The sequence below is a fragment of the Lagopus leucura genome, unplaced genomic scaffold (assembly GCF_019238085.1).
Source record: "Lagopus leucura isolate 7727_CA_CO unplaced genomic scaffold, USGS_WTPT01 Super-Scaffold_100004, whole genome shotgun sequence".
Classification (NCBI taxonomy): Eukaryota; Metazoa; Chordata; class Aves; order Galliformes; family Phasianidae; genus Lagopus; species Lagopus leucura.
Genome location: NW_024962264.1, coordinates 66,551,968 through 66,572,374, shown reverse-complemented (window position 1 = coordinate 66,572,374; position 20,407 = coordinate 66,551,968). Strand labels below are relative to the sequence as shown.

The 20,407-nt window shown below is 35.6% G+C and overlaps 1 protein-coding gene across 4 annotated transcripts in view; it reads left to right on the top strand.

Annotated features, from left to right (window-relative positions):
• Positions 1–20,407, top strand: part of CTNNA2 (catenin alpha 2) — a 455,013-nt gene that overhangs the window by 331,905 nt on the left and 102,701 nt on the right. For all 4 annotated transcript variants that reach the window (XM_042871701.1, XM_042871702.1, XM_042871703.1 and 1 more), the window contains exon 8: positions 18,180–18,260. In XM_042871701.1, the coding sequence (XP_042727635.1) occupies positions 18,180–18,260 (81 nt within the window). The remainder of the gene's footprint in view (positions 1–18,179; positions 18,261–20,407) is intronic.

Here is a 20,407-nt window from a genome sequence, read left to right as displayed (position 1 = left end):
AGCAGTGTTTAATGTGGTTTTGATCAGTGCAATGTGCTGTCCTTATATCGACATAGAAATGAAATTTGTTCACTGAGCAGTCTGTATCAGGCTGCCGTGGGTGGGAGGGGATGTCCCTTCGTAACAAGTGCTTGATTTAAGTGGGACAGATGAGTTAAATGTGGGTCCGTGACAAAGCTGAGCTGAATGCCCACATCTGCTCCTAGTGGAAAGGACTCAAAGAGTTGATGCAGGGCTTTCTCTGTGAGGACCCCTGTACCTAGCAGAAAGGCATGCAAGCAGAAGAGATCAAATATTGCCCCAAAGAAATTGCTCTAAATAGTGTAATCTATAGGGAGAATGAGGCAGATACAGATTTTTTTTTTTCTTATCCCTCCAGAAATTTACCCTACATTTCTGCTTTGAACAGATGTCTCTTTAAACAGTGTGTGGGAAATTTCCAGGAAAGTCCATACGTTTGGATTTTATTATCTTTCTCAAGGATGAGAACCATTCCAGAGATGACTGATGATATTATTTTGTGTCTTTTGCAACATTTTGTGTGTCATTATTTTTTATTTCATGCATAAATGTTAATAGCACTCACATTAATGATCTGAATCTTGGGGAAAAAAAAAATATATATATATATATTATATTTATATAAATATATATATATATTATATGTATATTATGTATAATATATTATATATATATATAAATATATATATATATATGTATGTATATATATATATACATGGGATTTCAGTTTATAAAGTAATGTTTTCCTAAGCTTGTAAAATTATTTTTTGTATTGTTCCCAGATTTAACTGATCTTCATATTTACCTGTGAAGGTAATCATAACAGTCATTGAATAACATTGAAGCCTGCCATTCAAAATAAGTCTTTGTCTTTACTCTGTATGACAGTAGAGACTGAAAACTGAATGGTCAACTAGTCCAAAAACTCAGGGCACCACTAAAGAACTGAAAACAGCAAGGTAGAGGATGGGTTTTAACTGAGGTATTTTGAGGGACTGCATTTCTAATATGGTGCCTCAAGAACTCAGAGCTCCTCAGGTATTTATTGCAATTCTACAAATTGTTCCATGGGTGAAAGAGAATGAGCAAGCAGGTGTAAGAAAGCATCCTGAACCATGATAGCATCTCAGACTGAAGCAGCACAAACACTTTTACATTTGTGTGAAAATAAATAAAATACTTAAGCACCTAGATGTAATGTTCCACATAATATTGAGTGTGCAGAAGACAGGGCCCAGCTTGTTTAGTTCATATATAAAAAGAAGGAAATGAGCTCATCGAAAGGACCATGAGGATAATTTTGATTCTGTTGTGAGGAAAATTACTTATAGCTGTATCTGCATGGTCAATTTGAGACTATATTTATGGAAAGAAAAGCAAACAATAAACAAAATGCTCCTAACACGAGCAAATTTGATCATAGTATTAATGTGGAAAAGGAAAAACAGAAAGGCTGTAAGAATCTAGGGTCTGGGGAGAAGAATGACAAAAGCATCAAGCTGTTGTGACTGTAACTAGCCTGTATAAGATTATTGTTATTAAAAATCTGACTTTAGTATGTCCTCTCCACTCATCATAAGGCACTATTTAATGAAACTCTGGGCTCTTTGGGATGGACACTATCTGGCTACTGTTCAAGCCAAGGAGACTGACCTTGATGGAGGGGATTGAGTTTTATTCTGGAGGTCTATGTGCTTATACATATGGATAAGCATTTGCATATGTTTGTGTAACAGAAAATAAATGTTACATAGCATGTGCAAGCTTCAGCAAAGTGATTTAGAGGGAGTAGGTGGTTACTGCCCTACAACACAGAGAAGGTTTGATGATATGAAAGAGTAGGAGGTTAATTAAGATTGCAATTTTTTTTGTTTTGTTTTGTAGCTGCTGTAGCTAACTCTTCCGTTTCTGTATCACCAAGTTTTCTCTGAGTTCTGATGTATTTGTTTCCTGCAAAAAATGGTCTGAGTTTTGTTTTAATAAATGAAACTTCTAGCCGATGGGCATACATAGAAATATTTGAAATGCAGTTCCATAAAGCCAACAGACAAATAAGCAGAACACAAAACAACAATATTAGCTTTTAAAAAGCTTGTGCAATTTAAGGAGCATTCCTTTGCTTTTATATTCTGCATGACTTTAAATTCTTGAGACTTCCATTATAATGTTTAGGGATTTTACCTCTATCATGTTCAGTACAGTATGCTAATGCTGTCTGCAGGGAATATAAATATGGGAGTCATTCCACAAGGTTGCTTGGAAAAGAAATTTGAAATGATATATTAAAGATTGAAAGTTGCGGCAAATTTCCTGCTGAATTTATATTATGTATTCTAGCAGTCAGCAGGAGAGTTTGTAGCCCTTCCCTTGGCTTGCTAATTCAACACAGGTCCAACAACTGCATCAAATGGTGAACATTTAATAGATACGCTTTTACAGCTGTAAAACCTTTAAGATGGCAAACTCTTTAAAGCATCCTTTAGCTGTGAGATTGCTGTCTGATGCTATAGTAATTGACGTTTAAAAATACTTGGGTAGATGAATGTTTAGGCTATAGGCTGTTTAAAATAAATATTTGCAGATCATATTTACAAAACAGACTCTTTCACCCTCTGTTTATGAAGCAGTAAACAGATCTGTTCACTTTCAGTGCATTCTTTAACAAAAATTATTGTATCTAAATTCTGATGTTGCAGTTCCCGATTAGATGCAATGCATTATTTCCGAAAGTAATGATTTTTACAGTGCATATCCACACAAGAAGTCACAAAGTAAATCTTCTTTTGATTTCCAGTATAGGTGGACTTGGGCCTCTTGTTTTGTGGTGGGAGGTTATCTGGTCCCAAATTCTCTTAGCAGGTTTCTGAATTACCCAGGTGATCCTACCACTGCTGTTCCCCTTTTCCAAGCAGAGCACAACTGGACTCTCACAGCTACTACACAAATACACCATAGAGCATGTGGAAAAGCATAGAAGAAACTTGAAACATTTTCAGAATTTTAAATCTAGACTAGTGGATTAATTTTTGATCTCATTATACAGCGAGCAGAAATGTATTGAAAATATTGAATAAAAAATACACACTAAAATCCCAACAAACTTTGAAATTACTAAAATACTCACTAAAAAAAAAAAAAAAGAAAAACCTCTATATTTCTGCATTTGTTTTATTGTGTCATCGTGGCCATAAAACCCATGTAGTATAGAGCAGCACAAATGACAGTTGGAATATTTGTGTTATTTCTAGTGCTGGTTTTATTTTTATTTAATTTATATGTTAACTAATATCTGTGCTGTATGAGATAGCTTGTAATCTCCTTTATTGGCTGCTGAAGTGCCTTTCTACTGACCGTCCTAAACATACTGACAGACACCGAGATTAGCAGTGACCATGGTTTCTAGACCAAGAAACTGAAAATTAGTCTGCATTCATGACTATGTTATACAATAGACTGATATAAATCCAATTGGATTATTGAGGTTTATTTCCTAAGGAAACAATCATGGTCAGACTTTATGTGCTAGATTCAAGGTTCACAGAAGTGACCCATTTTAGTAACACATTTCTTGTAAGAAAAAGATATCAGAAGTGATAGCAAAACTAGTTAACTCAGTAGAACTTCAAAGTCGGATTAAGTCACAAGCTGTTAGGATCCCAAACGAAAATCTTTTGTGATATTCTGAATTCAGAAGAAAATATTTTTCCACACCATATTTCACTGTGCTGCAGAATTTCTCTCCATAAAACAGAGTTTTTACTTTGTCATGAATTTATTTCATTAAACTTTTGCATATTTTCCTGATCTTTTCAGCACTACTACAGCTCTGCTCTCTTCCCATCAGTCCTGAGGAATTTCTTTCTATCCTGAAGTGCAAACAAGTGCCTGAAGTGTCTCCAAGACACTCTGCATTGCTTTGTAAACCTCACACTCCTGCCAACTTAAACAATATCATTTTGCTTAGAGAAACTTTCTAATATTTCAGAAGAAGTTGTTCTTCCCTGCCGTACTCACAATCTTGAAGTCTATATAAATTGTGGGTTTCGTTTATAGGAAACTAAATGTATCAAAATAGTGAGTTTTTAGACTACGATATTAATTTCTATGTTAATTTTGCAAACAACATATTTTAGCTATATAAGCAGCTGAGCAACAAATGAGACTCATTTACATTAGTAAAATTATCATGAAAAAATTAGGATTTGATCACATGATTGAGGGTTATACAATAACATGTGGATAAATAAGGGGAAATACTAGCTGTGCAGACAGCTGTAATATTAATATTTTATTTTCTAGTGTGTGCTTCAGCACTTTCAACAATCTGTTAGCATACAAATAGAGGAGACAGAAAAATAAGATGCTTAAAATAATTCCTAATACTGGTCATTCTTAGCTCTGAAAATATTAACCATATCAGTCAAAAATCATGGTGGTTTTTTTATTATTATTATTATTTTGATTGTATGAAGGTAAAATATAGTAGAATGCTAAAAGCACTACAAATGCACACACAACAGCATAAATATATGCTATTCAGCTTTCTTATTTTCTTGATACAATTTGAAGTTGTTTGGTATATTGGAAATAGCCCTCTGAGTCAACATGTCGTTCTTCTGCATGTTGTTACAATTTGTTTCTTATATGAAAAAGTTGGCTTTTGGAGAGCAGAATGATATTAGATGTAGAAAATTTTACTAGGAGAGACTGTCATAGTAAGCTTATCTGATTTTCATCAGGCAAAGTGAATGCTGGCATAGACAGTCATTCTCCAAGCCTCATTTCTTTTAAAGAAAATAAATAAAAGCGCTGTATCTCAATATTTCTACACTTCAGCTAAATTAGTTGATAGATAGACATTCTGATGTTGATTTAGGAAGTTATCTACAAAACGAAATTTCATTCTCGAGGATGCAATTACCTGTTTTTATGTTCATAAAATTATGCCTGTAAGTGAGATTTAAAAATAATATATATATATTTTTAAGAAGCCAAAAGAGAAGCCCGTGAAATATTAATTTGGAAAAGACAGTTCCTTTTTCTTTGTTTGTTTTTTGCACACACATGATGCCAGTAAAGCAGGTTCATCAAAAATGTTTATAAAGATATCACATGATTGTGATGGACTTGAGTTGTCCGCTACCCATCTTGTCCATGCCGATCAGGGCTATAACTGCAAGCTATAGTTTTGCTACTTTATGGGGAAGTTTCTAAAATCACTTGGCATTGGCCATTGTTTAACTCAAAATACAGATTAACCTCACCTTAAAATACCTTGGTTGGGAGTATGGTAGCGTCGATGTCCTGTGTTGAAATTATTGTGTTGGATTCACTCTCCTGTAGCGTCTCCTGATCCTAGAGAACAAGTTATTAATATACAAATATTTCAGCAGAGAAGAGCTCACATTATATATATAGAGGCTTGTTCTGCATCATTACAAAGTGCTTTGCAACACTGACTTGTTAAGCACATTCCTGAAGCCAACCCTAGTCAACCCATCAGTGCTATGTGAAATACTTCTGAAGGTCAAGCCACAGAATTTGTTGCAGGACTGAAGCAAAAATGAGTTTACCCTTTGTAGGTACATTTTTGCTCTTTCTCATGAGCAGCTCACTAAATGGCTGTGTGTATTCAGGAGTCATGCCCTCACAAAGTGCTATTCTAAAATCCATAGGATATTTAATGTAAGATACCCAAAATTACAATAATTATAAATTATACATTCATATCATAAAATATAAATATTATAAATATCTTATAAAATATTATAAATAACCATTTCTGATCATTTGGAATGAATATCTTCTTCACCTGAACAAAATAAAACAAAAGCCTCATACCTGGAGGCATTCAAGGCCAGGTTGGATGTGGCTCTGGGCAGCCTGGTCTGGTGGTTGGCAACCGTGCACACAGCAGAGGGGTTGAAACCAGATGATCATTGTGGTCCTTTTCAACCCAGGCCATTCCATGATTATGTGTTGTAGAAAGAAAGGATCAATGACAAATACTTACTGCAATTTGTGCTTGTCAGCTGTTAAACCCTGACCTGTGCCCTCTTAATCATTACCTCTTGGTTTTGATCTGAGACTGAATTTCACTTCTATGATGTACAAATACTGTAATGTAAATGTAGTTATTTCCCTAAATGCAGTATTTTAGCCACCTCATATGCAGAATTCATTGCAACCAATCTATGTCACCTTTTGTCTCAGATAAAGTGTTTTTGATTCCTTTGCACTTGTCTTCTTTCTACTCCTCAATATCTGCATCTTTCATAACAGTTGCCCAAGAAAAACAACCATCCAAAAAAAAAATTCTTCTTGTTAAAATAGCATCTTAGTATTAATTAGTTGCAAAAATCCCCTCTGTTCTCTTAAAATCCTCATAAGGATATTTTCCTAACCCATGCTGTGATTGTAACTTTTCTATTTAAATGACCTCCATTTTCCTCTGGCTTTCAAGGTTGGGGAGTGCGTGTTTGCAAAGCATATTTACAGATTTTTCTTAACCATGATGCATTCCTTAACATTCCCAAAACTGTTCATCTCCAAGATAATGTCTCCAGTCTCAATCCATACCTTACACTGGGAGCATTAACCAAATATATTTAGAATACACTGGGCATCTCTTGAGATTTCACGAAACTCCTTAAGTTTGTTCCAGAACCACTAGTCCACATAAAAGACTATTAGAAAAATCAAGTTTTCTTTCCAGTGTTTCCTCCTTGCTCCCTTTTATACTAGAGAGGTAGTATGCATTATGGTGCTACTTTAAGATGAGAAACTTCCTACCTATTTCACTCTTTAGAAATAATTACTTATCACAGCGCAGCCCATTTATTCACAGTAACTTTCTTCTCTCTAATTTACTTAGTAGGTTTGAAGTGATAAACATCATGGTGTGTGTAAAGCCACAGAGCTTCTCCTGCCAGGCTTTGGTTTATTTTCTAAAATTTCTGCAGACATTTGATCACCATGGAATTGACTCACTCTTAACACTAGCTGCCATACTAAAGAAAATTTCACTAAAATAATGCCTATTAGAAGCAGAGCTAGACTGGGAAACAGAAGTAAAGGCTTGTTCCCAAAGACTGGATTCAGTTGCTTTCTTGTTGGTGTACATCATCAGCTTTTGTAAACATACAGAATTACTGTAATAGTTGTTTTATTGAAGCTGTAGATTTTAAAGGAAATGTTTATTAGATTCTAACGCTGTCACTAATATCAAGGAAAATATAAGGTATTGCACGGAACAGTAGGGAAATAAATAGGGAGTGTGGAATTCTTTGTTATATTACTACTGAAATTTCTATTTAAGTCACTTCAAAACCAAATTATTATTTCATTACTATTTTACATCCTTGATATCTATCTATATATATATATATATACTTATATACATTAAAGAAAGGTTTCATTTTAAACATCACAATTATGTTACTTAGGATATAAAGAAGAAAACCAGATACAGAGGTCCGTTGTCACTTCCATCACTTGCAATTAGTTCCTAAATGTGTATGCCATTAGAAGGTATTCTAAACAGCTGTGGATAACATTCTGAGCTACCACATATGCAAGTCTTGGTGCAAGTCATGCTGTGTCCCCCAGTACAAAATTTCCTGCAATGAATTAACTCCAGTTTGGTAGCTCACCTCAAAAGAAATTAATGCTAATTGTTTGTGAAGGCACATGCAAGATAATTTAAGATTTTAAATTCCGTAGACCTTCAACTCTTTTGATAACATAAAATTGTTAAGGTTGGAAAATGCCACTAAGATCACCCAGTCCATCACATCTGTCTCACTGGATGAATTTTCAAAGCGATATAAATATTATAGCAGGGTATAAATAACTTTGGGGCTGATAAACTAAATCCAAGCATGTTTTAATGTGCTTTGGACAGCTACACTCCCATTGGCACCTTTGAAGGCTCATTCAGTTTCATTTATGAACATCAGAACAGAGAAGATGCCAGCTAGCATCTATTTCAAAGTTATTTCAGGTCTTGCATTAGAACCACAGGTTTCAGTCTGCTCTGATTTCATTTAACATTCTTTAAAATTTTTTACACTTCATTTCCTACAAGAAGTCTTGGTGGCAGCCTACCAAAAGAACTATCTTACTTTTAACCCCTTTTGTGATAGTTCGGGTATTTCAGCTGTTCCAGAAAATTGAGATGTTTCAAGTAATTTTTAAAAATAAGATTAACATCCTCTTTTTTTTTTTTTTTTTTTTTCAACTATTTTCAGAGGACTGCCAGAAAATAAATTGTACAGCAGTTTTGAATGCAGCGTACTCCTCTAATTTCCTCCATTTCCATTAGCAGTGAGATAGGCTGCAGTGTCACTTAGCTTAACAGCTTCAATGTCATCATTATTAACATCACAAGAACGAACCTATCACATTGCACATTCACACAAGTAACTCTTTTGGAGGCATTTGTGTGGCTGAGCTGAGCCAGTCATTCAGTTACCCTATAGACCAGGTAGGGATGATCAAATTAATTACTGTCTCAAAGAAGATGAAGGGCCAAATGCAACAAAATGCCTCAGCATCTATGAACTGGGAATTACAACATGAACATTTAAGGTGTTTTTTAATGCAGGGGTACCAGGACATACATTATACTTTGCTATTGTTGAAGAAAAGAAAATTCATGTCAAACCAGGAGATTAAATGTGCCAAGTAGAGTCCAAGACCCCAGCTTTCTGAAACTTAAAAAGGGAGCTGGAAGGAGGAGGCCTTTTCTAATGCGGGGTTCGTGCTCACCCTTTGTGCTGTAGACATTTATATATAGTTATTGTTTTGAAAAGATTATGTAAGATTCCTTTGTATCTAAAGCACATTGTCATTATTCTTCCTCTTGTATTTTATTTCATAACTGAGTTATCACCTGAGAAATGAGAGGCCTGATTTCCTGTTTTGGAGATTCACAAATTCTATTTCTTTTACACTGAATGCACATTTTGGCCTGAGCTGTGGTGCTTCTTGGGGTGAAAGTGTCAGAGGGACCACAGGACCATAGCAGCATATTCTACCTCGGGACTTAAGGCAAGGCATCAGGGGCGGGTTTGTCTGTCCTTTCATATCCATAGCCTTGCATCTCTGCCTTCAAGGGGAGGAGTCCCTTCCCTCCTTTGTTCCCATTTCATCCATGTAATCCACCATCTATTTGAAGATTCTATAAATGCAGCTTACATTCAAGGAAATTTGGAGTAGCTAGGATTAGTGAATGTTTCAATCACAGAATCACAGAATGGCCTGGGTTGCAAAGGACCTCAAAGATCATCTAGTATCAACCCTCCTACCATGCCAACCATTAGAGCAGGCTGCCCAGAGCCACATCCAGATTCAATCTTTGGAAATAATGTTAAAACTCATTATGACTTGAGAGGGAGCATGGAGAGATTTTATAAATGCACCAGTTATCCCTTCAGGAAAGGACTTTACATTTCTGCATTTAGTGTTGTTGTTTTGTTGTTGTTGTTGTTTTTTCCCTAAGAACAGAACAAGTGCTGAAAAAAATCTGAAATCAAAAAGGAGAAATAAGGACTCTAATCACTTCGTAAATTCAAAGCATTATCTTATGCCTAATTAGTTTGTAATAGCATTTACAAAGGTGTTGTTTGGTGTGTTTTTCTGTAAAAAACAGTTTGATAAAAACTGTTGATGAAAATGTCACAGATTTGTTTTCAACAGACTTTTGCTTCAGATATCCCACATGAACATTCTGTTATTTTGTGCAGGCTTTTACACTAATGCTCTGTAATTGTGTTTCACTTCCTTTGATTAAACTGACACATAATTTGAATGGATATCACTTAGCACATTGATCTAAGGATGTGACAGGAATAGGCTCAGCTTTGCCTTGTAAAAATAGAAAGAGTTGGTCCATTGAGCTTGCCTTCTTTTGAATATCTCTATTTAAAGTTTAAACAGATCCAAATTGTTTATTTCTGTGTTACTTTGTTGTGGTTTTGATTTGTTTGCTTGTTTGTTTTATTTTAATGCTAGTGTCTCATGTTATGGTGTTCTGCATCTCGTGGTTATGGTGTTGTTTTTTTGTGGACACAAAGGATCCAGTACTCAAGTTGACCAATTAATTACCATAGCCAGATCTAAGATCTTTCCTTTCCCTTGCTTTTCCTGGGAAATATCCACTATTTGAAAACAGAAGGTAAATTTATAACACATGTCCAATTAAATCTCAAGCACATCACTTGCTTGCAGGTGAGGTTTTTGCTGGAGGTGAAAGAATGTGCTGTCAGACACGCAATCACTGTCCTGAGAAAGCCTGACATGTGCATTAACCTAGTATCGTATAGACTGCACAGTACTGCCAAGTAGGGTGTCAGATCTGGAAAGCATTAGTGACTACAGGGGATGCACGAAACTTCAGCCCAAATCATTTCAAATATTGTTTTGATGGAGACTTTAATTGAAACCATTCAGAACAGATTGGCAGATAAATGGGGAAAAAAACTCTGAGTGGTCTGGAGGGAACTCACAATGAGGGCAAAGAAAGTAACAGTAAACTTGAAAAAGCATTTAATTCTCTAAGTACAAATATTTAGTTTCTTCTCACATAGCATTGACTTCTAGTTGCATACGTTGCTGAACACACTTTTGATAGGATATAAACAAGACCTTGTTTTCTCATGGATCATCCAAGGAGTGTAAGCATGACACAATTAGAAAGAAAGAAATGCAGATGCAATACCCAATACACCTTTTATAAGAAAATCCGTTAGATAGTGACAGAGGCAACCAACTTGTTTAAATCCTATTTTTCAGTGATATTTGAAATTCAAATAATTGTAAGTAAAGTTAAGCTAGTTCTGTGCCTCTTAAAGAAAGACCAGATTTGAGGGCTTTGAACTCTGAGGCTCTGTAATACCCAGTTCTATGCCATTAATAAAAATTCTGATGTAAATAGAAAGGTGTAGTTGGAACTTCAGTATGTTCATGAAAAAAAAAAAGGCAACATTTTTGAATGCCTCTAAATATTGTGAACTCTGAGGTCCTTCCAATAGTCACATCATTTCTCAGAGGTGTCTAAATGTGTCTGCACTGAAAAAAAAAAATGCATTAAAATGTACACTGCAAAGCCATGGTCCAATATTGTCTTGAATGAAATCCTTTCCTCAAACAGAGTAAGAAAAAAGAAAGTCTGTTTGCAGCCTTTTCTCAGAGCTTGTAGTAAAGTTGACATTTTGACATTTAATTTGCATAGCTCTTCACTATGGACCTCTATATCTGAATGGAAGGACAAAATGTATGCTACCTCCTTTTCTTCCAGTTACTTTAGGTAATAAGAAACCACACAGAAGTGAATTAAAAACAGATTGTAATTTACAGCTGGAAAGCAGTTGATGGTTAAATGGGGAAATTGATGGACCCTTTGCAAGTGGATGTCTGCAAAGAAATTAGAACAGTTCAAAATTCTCAAGTAAACTGTTTTGACCTTCTAAATGGAAGCATCTGCAATGTTTCATTTAATTGATGAGTGAGGAGATTCTCAGCTCATTTAAATTAGTGTGATATCATTGGAACTGATGGTTTTATAATAGTTTATACCAACTACATTTCTGCTCTCTCCTATTTTTTAGGATGAATTTAACTGTAATAGCATAAATTTGCGTAAAGAATGCAATTTATTCTATGACAAACCTGATGTTCTCCTTTTCAGATTCTCTGATGCTCAAAGAATCCATTCCTTTGCAAAGGAAAAGACGTTATTTAACTAAAAGAAATATACTGTGAATCAATTTGTTACAAAGTCACTCCCCTTCAAACAAGAATGAGAGGATAGCATGCTAAGACTTGCATTTGCAGTGATATAGATAATATTCTGCATGTTTTGGAGAGATTGCTTCAGGATGTATCAAAAAGGCTATCTCAGTTTATCAATCTTGGCTCCTCCAATATCATTCCTTTGGTTTCATTACCCATTGCCTTTTCTACAATTTTGATACCATATGATGCTGTAAAATTCGATTTTGGATCAAATCAGCCTGTCTTCACAGGGGAGATGCTCCAGTCCTCTGATCATCTTCGTGGCCCTCCTCTGGATCCCCTCCAACAGCTCCCTGTCTTTTTTGTACTGGGGGCTCCACACTTCAACTCAGTATTCCAGATGGGGTCTCAAAAGAGCAGAGTAGAGGAGGACAAACACCTCCCTGTCCCTGCTGGCCACCCCTCTTCTGATGGAGTCCAGGATACCGTTTGCCTCCTGAGCTGCAAGAGAACACTGCTGACTCATGTTCAGTTTTTCATCTATCAAGACCCCCAGGTCCTTCTCCACAGGGCTGCTCTCAAGGACCGCTCCTTCCAGTCTGTATGGATGCCTGGGATTCCTCCAGCCCAAATGCAAAACTTCGCACTTTTTATTCCTTGTCTGGTCCAGTTCTAATCCTAACAGGTCTTTCAAATCAAATTGCTGTCATTTATAACATTTCTGAAAATCCTTGACCATAAAACAAGAAATAGTTGCAGTAGTGAATTGTGCAAAACGGACAAATCAATACCCACAAAACAACCAAACTAAAATATTCCACGTAAGTTCTTCATCTAGTGAGAGCATAAAAGAGCAAACCACATGGCTAGTATTAAACACACTGCTGAGTTCACCAGCTCAGCCTTGAGGTATTTGGATATTGTGATGATGAGGACTGCATGAAAATATAGATAAAACAGAAAGAGACACTCTTCTTCATCCCTGTACATATTCAATTGGGGTTATTTATTTATTTTTAACTGTGTGCAGATCTAGATGAAACTTGTTTGGATCCAGGCGAATGCCAGCGTTTGTTCACCTAAGGTGTTCGGCTCAAGTTCTGTTACATTTATTTACTATCTGGGGCTGCAGGGAAGTGGCTTACTCAGTTTTCTGCATAGTTATGATCCTTTATGCTGTGTTGGAACCTATTACACTCACTGTGATCTGGTCAGAATTTCACGAAGTAATTAAAAACTGCTGGAAGCAATTGTTTCATTTAGGGAAAACTTTTTGTCCATAACTTACATTTAAGAGCAGGTTAATGAATGATATTGTAGAACTGGATAGTACTGTGGAAGTGCCCTGAAGAAAGACTGTAATTCAGTGTTTTATTGCAAAGTGGCAAGATAATATACATAGTGGGATCTGTTTGTCTTATCCTTTCTCTGTGGAATCCAAACCTTGCTCCTTTGCAACTGCTATTGCATAAACAGTAGTCAAAATACCTGAGCAGAGCAAGAATTTCTAAGCAACATTTTCTCCCATTTATGCAAAATTATTCTCCCTCCACACCTCCCCCACAAGAAAAAAAAGGAATTATTAAGAACAAAAGGAAACACATAGCATTTCATTCTATGTCAGGTGATCCTCTAGGAAAAAATGAATATGGAAAATGGGTAATTGCAGAACCTCCCATCTAGTTACTTAGAATAAGTGCTAAAAAGAAAAAAATATAATTGATGGATATAAAGACTGGATAAAATAATTGAGCTGTGTTAAACAGCTCAAATTAAACAGTGATTCACATTCACACCAGGTTCCTAAGAGCTTTTCTCACCGTACCAATTTGAAAAAAAATGTATGTATATGTATGTATTCTAAGATGTGTTGCTCAGTTCATCCATAGAGGGACCACACAACTTTCCTAAAATATGTCATCCTGACCCAAATCCCTAGCTAATAGCAAAGGTTTTCAACTTGCAGTGAAATTTAACCTCTACTCACCTCTGCTGGGATATATGGCTTAGCCTTTTCCTGACCTGAAATTAGTCTTCTTAACCTGACAGAAAGAGACTGTGTTGGTGTTCTTAAACCTAGCTTTCTGCTTAAAAGCACTGAGGCAGCTTATGTCTGTTGTTCAAAGTGTTTTTCTTCCTCCTAGTAAGCGTTTCTTCATCACCTTTAAAAGGACTACTGAACATGAGCATAGTTTTTAAAGAGTGATGTTGTTCAACATTTAAAATAAAATATTAGGACAGATATATTTTTGAGCAGCAGTTTACACCTTAATAAAACATTGTGATATTGAAGTTTTGAATAAACTGTAAAAAATTGAACCATTTACCGAGGGGATGATGAAAATATAAGAGTATATCAAGGTTTGGTAGCTCTTGGATCAATAGATAATCTTTCCACCTGTCTCCTAGAGGCTAAATTACTCAATAAATGGCAATAAGGGTGTCTTGGACATGGAACATATAATATGCTAGGAGATTGAGGTAGCCCAGGCATTGGGCTTATATATAAAGCAGCAAAAAGGACAAGGGAATGTGTGAAAACAATCGTCCCATAACATCTGACATCATTTAAGGTTTTTATTATTATTATTATTTGTGATAAATTCAAAGACTGACCTTCTAAATTATGCATTTTAAAGGAACAGAGCAAGTATTTCTCTAACATCTCTCATTTGGTAGTTATGCATGTAGCTTTTTATTTGTTATATTATGCTGTAGGCCTGCAATTGCTATGTTTTTGTCTATTTCTTGGCAATTTTTTCCTGTCTTTAACAGATTACAATTGTCAGACATGTTCATTTGTGTTGATTGTAAAATAAATTAATAATGTACTCCTAATAATGGATTTCCATTTCACATGACTGTGCACATGATGACAGAATTTTTTAGTAAAAGCATATGAAAGCATATCCATTAGCTCTCTTTATAAAAAGAATGGTAGCAGCTATCTTATCTATTTCATATGCGGAAATGTCACATTTGTGATTTTCTTGGTTTTATTTGGAATTATTCAAAGGTGAAAACACAGTTCCAGTCTGAAGCATTCTCTTCCAGAGTTGACTGTGTCTCATGGAAACTGCTTTGTCTCTAGACTGTCTCTGGTTGGCAGTGGTGGTGACAGTAGGCAGTTACCAGAAGGAAATGATAGTAACTAGATTTCTTCAGGTACTCAGTAACTGTAGATTGGTTATATTAAAAAGCTGTTCAGCTTCTCAGAGTGAGCTTAAAAGTACTTGAAAAATGTATTTGGGGGTTGCTTCTTATATTGGCTGATCTGGAAAGGGGACTGCATAACTTGGGGAGAGCTGCAATGCAATATCCACTTGTGGTTGGCACAGCCCATAGTTGAGAGAACCCATGGAAACTACCATAAATAGAGGTAATTGTGTTCAAAGGAAGTCTGAATGCCAATTTTTTGACATTCCAAAGTTTCTATGCATTTCTGCTTATTCTACTTTTAACTCAATTCAGGAGCAGATTTTACATCCCTTGTATCCCATTTCCAAAGTATCTTTCTTCCCTGTGCAGAAAAAGATTAACACAGAAATGCTGTCAGTCTCAATAATAAGATTTATGGTTTATCAGAAACACAGGAAACTGATAAATTCCTTTATATCCCTGCTAGGAGTGGAGACCAAAAATTTATCAGCGAGCAACTTTAATATAACAGTATTTAACAACTTAAATAAATAAACTTTAATAAACTTATATTTTCAGTGCAGAGCAGATGGTGTTTGACAGACCTGCCTGAAGCTATGTAACATCACATGCCATGCTATTTATTTTACAATAATGTGATTTACTAAACAAAATTATCTTCCTTTGAAATTGTACAGTGAAGAAGGGCTTTTCTATCCAGATTTAAAGGCAGAAGCCATTTCACACATAAAAGGTGAAGACCACTTAAAATTCCTGGATAGTGAGAAACTTCAAGACATGAAAAGTGTCTCTAGGATTTCATCTGCACTCCTATGTGTTGATAAAGTATTACCATAGAGAGAGCTCAGTCAGGTCTCCATCCACATGGTTTGATTGCTTATTCTCCAGCACAAATCAGTTTAGGCCATTTAGCATCTCAGATAACATGTAGAGCATGATTAGACCACTGCACAAAGGACTTTTCCTGTAAGCAGTATAGGTGAGACTTTTTGCTGTTTTGAGAGGAGAAGAGGTTGGCCATATGGACATTACTAGTTTGTGTTGTGTGGCCTAAGGGTCACAGAAGGGCTCCCAGTTGTCTTGGGTATATCTCCATAGGATGTATCTTAAGAGCCACTCTTTATATAATTTAAAAATAGACTAAAAAGGTACAACAAAAAATTGAAAAGAGGTTTAAGAGAAGCACTAGATACAGGCTATCATGGATCTATCCTCACAGAATAGTCGATCGTCTAAAGAGCAATGTCAAATATTCAAGTTAGGAGCATAAATCAAACTTCTCATAGAATTACAGATTCAAATAGGTTGGAAAAGAGCAGTAAGCTCATCAAGTCCAACAGTCAACTCATCCCTACCATGCCCACTGACCATATGCCTCAGTGCCACATCTCCATGGCTCTGGAACACCTCCACGGATGGTGACACCAACACTTACCTTGGAAGCCTGTGCCAATGCCATTGAAGTCAATCTGAGAATTTCTACTTTCCTCCAGTGATCATTTAGGGAATGTCAGGAGCTCTTGCTCCTAAGCTGTGCACTTTATCAGGTGCCTGATTTATTTAGTGTCTCTGTATTCTCTCACTGACTACTTTGGAGGAAGTCCCGGGTTACTATTTTGAACACTGTTGTTGAAAATGCTAATGTCACCAAGGATACTTGAGGCAGCTAGCACACAGCACAAAGCTGGAGTAATCGAAAATCTGGAAATCTTTGTAGTCTAATAGACCAGGAACCTGGCTGAGACCAGCTCATCTGGCAGACCCATTTCAGAGAAGCTAGCAGGGGTTGAATACAGGTTGTCTGAAAATAAAAGCATGAGCCATAATGGCTATGGCTAAAGAACCATGGTTCTTTAGCTGGGGACCAGCAAAACTCAACCAAAGAATGAATGTGAGATGAACAAGATGAAATTGACTGTAGTTATAGAGGTGCCTCCTTTTGTAAAACACCAAATTTTCTGATTTGTGTGGTTAAGTCTGGAATTTGTAATGGATTCTTTTTAGAAACATAAGAGATAAACTTACATTTTGTATTAAATTACTGTGGCAGTTGATGTCATTATGTTTTAATTTCTAAATAAAGAAAATAGGTTTTCATAGAATCATAGAATCACCAAGGTTGGAAAAGACCTAAAAGATCATCCAGTCCAACCGTTTTACAGATTTCTAAATGGTGATTAAAGGCATTGTCGTGATATCATAATTAGAATGACAGATAATAATGGAAAGCAGGCATTCCCTCTGTTTAAAGCAGAAGAATGGATTTGATTGCCAATGTGGCCATGTAGGGCTGATAATACAACGCTGGACATGCAAGAGTTCATTATTAAAAGGGTATATTTAATACTCATCCCACCCCAAAAGTGAGTTCTCAACAGGTTCTGGAGACACATTCTATTAGGCTCAGTGGGAAATAGAAAACTGCTCTTAACTATATGCAAGGAACAATTCTAAATAGGAACATTTGAAAACAGTGTTGAGAATAAAAGAGTTCTGCTAGAAAGAAAGGAAGATCGTTTTGGTTCTTGATTAAAAACTATCAAGCAGAGTTCAACGTGATGCAGGATGTGACAAATCTTGAGAGAAGCAGTGTTCTCTTAAGAGAAAGGTAATACAGCTGACAAAGTCACTTAATGCTCTCTGTGCCATGGAACCTAGAAGAATATGTGTCTTTCAGTGTATTGTAGCCACAGAAAGCTATCCTTCCTTCCTCCCCTCCCCCCTTTCATCTTTCTTTGTAAGGATCTTTGCTTTGAGACTTCCTGCAGGAAAATGTTTTAAGTGGAAGTTTTCTTTCAATTGCACCTAATGTCTGCCAATATGATTCCTGTTACAATCATAAGGACCGTTTTCCTTCTGTCCTCAAGCTGTGTTTCTGCTTATTATCATGTTTAACATTCCCAGTGCCTAGCAGGATAGAGATTAGAAGCTCTTAATGTTTGCTTTATAGTGAAAGGTCTTGCAGATATTTGGAGCATGGGCTATAATATATGTACATAATTTATTGTTGGAAAAGTTCTAAACCCTCCAGTGAGTCACCTTAATCTTTCTTCTTATCATTTTAGGTTTGTTTTAAAATAATCTGTGCCCCACACACATAAACACGTTTAAAACATTGTGCTGAAAAATAACACCTTAATTGGAAGCTAACAAAAAAGAAATGTTGTTTTGTTTTTGTTTTTTAATTAGCTTTAACTATATCAATTAAAAGTATGTAAATTGTGAAGTGTTATTCTTTAATTCCAATATTTGATTTTTAACAGACTGGAAGGAAAGAGAAGGGGGACCCACTCAACATTGCTATTGACAAGATGACCAAGAAAACGCGAGACCTTCGAAGACAGGTAATCTATGCTTTTATACTACTGCTTGATTTTCCTAGAAATTAAATGCTTTTTTGTTTTTGACATATGTAAAAGCATAAGGAATTTGTGGCTTTACGTAAATATACCACTACTTTGCAGCTGACACTAAAAAGAAATACTGGTGTTAACTAAAAAAGGAATACTGGAACATATTCCAAACATAACACCTAATGGTCTTCATATGTGGGATCAAGGAAGATTGGCCAAACCTTTACCACCTTCATAGCATTCTCAGTCCTAAAAACACTGCCAGATGTGCTTATTAGTATTTATATGAATACTCTCAATGAAATATCAATTAGCAGAATACAAAAATGTTCATAAGAATTTCAGTGAGAACTTTTAAGTTACTACATGCCATGAAGATCCTACAGATAGGCAGAAGGCTGATAAATAATTGTAAAATCTAGTTTGAACACATTACTTTTAGCTCTGTGACTGGTAATAAGACTGAAAGATTTATTAAAAAACAACAACAAAAAAAAAAAAAAAAAAAAAAAAAAAACTTGAGATGGAATAGAATAGAAGGGAGATTGGAAAGCAGAAGAGAGAGAATCCTAAGAGTTTCTCTGTACATTTTTAAAGTTAATTTTGGGGAATGGACTTTTTATTTATTTATTTATTTATTTTACTTTTGAGATGAAAAAGTTCTGTACTTTCTGTTAAAAAATATCACTACCTGACCAGTCAAATCTTGTTCCTGAGGAAATGATCTAAAATCTACAAATCAGCAAGATCAAGGAAGGACTTAAAAGTACCTCCACTTACCTATTTGCAACTAGTTTCAGAAAGAGGGACTTTAAAAACAGTACCCTGCTCTTTTCATTTTGTCCTGAATTTTCAGCAAATGCGTTTGAGGGTAATATTCTCAGAGCTTATTCTCTAAATAATAAAAATTTTGCAATGGACTTACAGACAACGTTAATCATCAACTCTGCATAAAGCCTAGCATCACATCTGTTGCTCAGCTAATGAGAGAAGAAAGATCTCCACTGTTCTGACCTCCAAATTTGTAGGATCCTAGGTTTTGCAGTGGAGTTTGTACCATGTGTTGCCTCCCACCTCTGTTCTTATTGCTTGAAGGAAGTAGCAGACTAACACATGAGTTACTGTTCTGTACAAGGCTCTCAGCAGTTGTCTGAATTACTCATCTCTAATGCCAATTTTACTCTGAAACGTGATAAAAAAATGGCACCTTTCTCAATAAACTCTCTGTTTCTCACGTATATTCTACTCCATGGGTGTTAAATTCAATCACAAAAATGTTGAAACTCTGTATGTGGGTAAAGTGAAGCATGTACATAAATAGATTTCTGCATAGAAATGAAGTATTTAGTATAGTTTTCTATATTTATGACTGTTAATCACATAGGTATAATGTTTATTAAATTGTGGCAGTCTCTAGTAAACTAATAAAGATTGGATCCTAACTATGCTACGAAGATATAGGAAGATAGAGTCTTTGCTTTCAACAGTGTGTATTTGGTCTATGAATTGGTCTGCTTTAGAATCATAATCAATGTTGTGCTTTGTCCTATGCATAATCAGTTGTATAGGAAACATGTGCACATCTACCCAGGTCTGCCTAGACATCCCCAGCTAAATTTTCCAAGACAAAGACTACTTTTAATAGGTGGGGAGAAGGGATTAAAGGTGTAGAAGAAATGAACCAAGGCTGAGATTGCACAATTACACTCTTTCAGTCCTTCAATTTTGGGCTTACTAGTAGTAGAGACTACCAACTTTGAATACCATAATGCCTTTCATTTGCAATTAATGCATTTTGAAGCAGCCTTGTTGATCAGATCTATGAAGCTTAACGATACATAGAACAGGACAATCTACAAAATGTGTTTGTTTTTTTTTTTTAGTGAAGAAAGTATATATATTTCACTTGGTAGTCAGGTGCCCTTGTGAGTTAGTCTTCAGCAGCCAACCATCTAAGACTGATTTTTCTTTCTCTCCCCAGGTTACTTAGCTCTTTATCTCCAATATTTTTTATTTATATTTTTTTAATAATTATCATACCGTGGTGTGAAATTATGGTAGCTGGGACACACAGTGTTAAAATCCAATCTCACAATTTACAGGCACATCAGTACTTCCCATTCTGATGGAATCACATC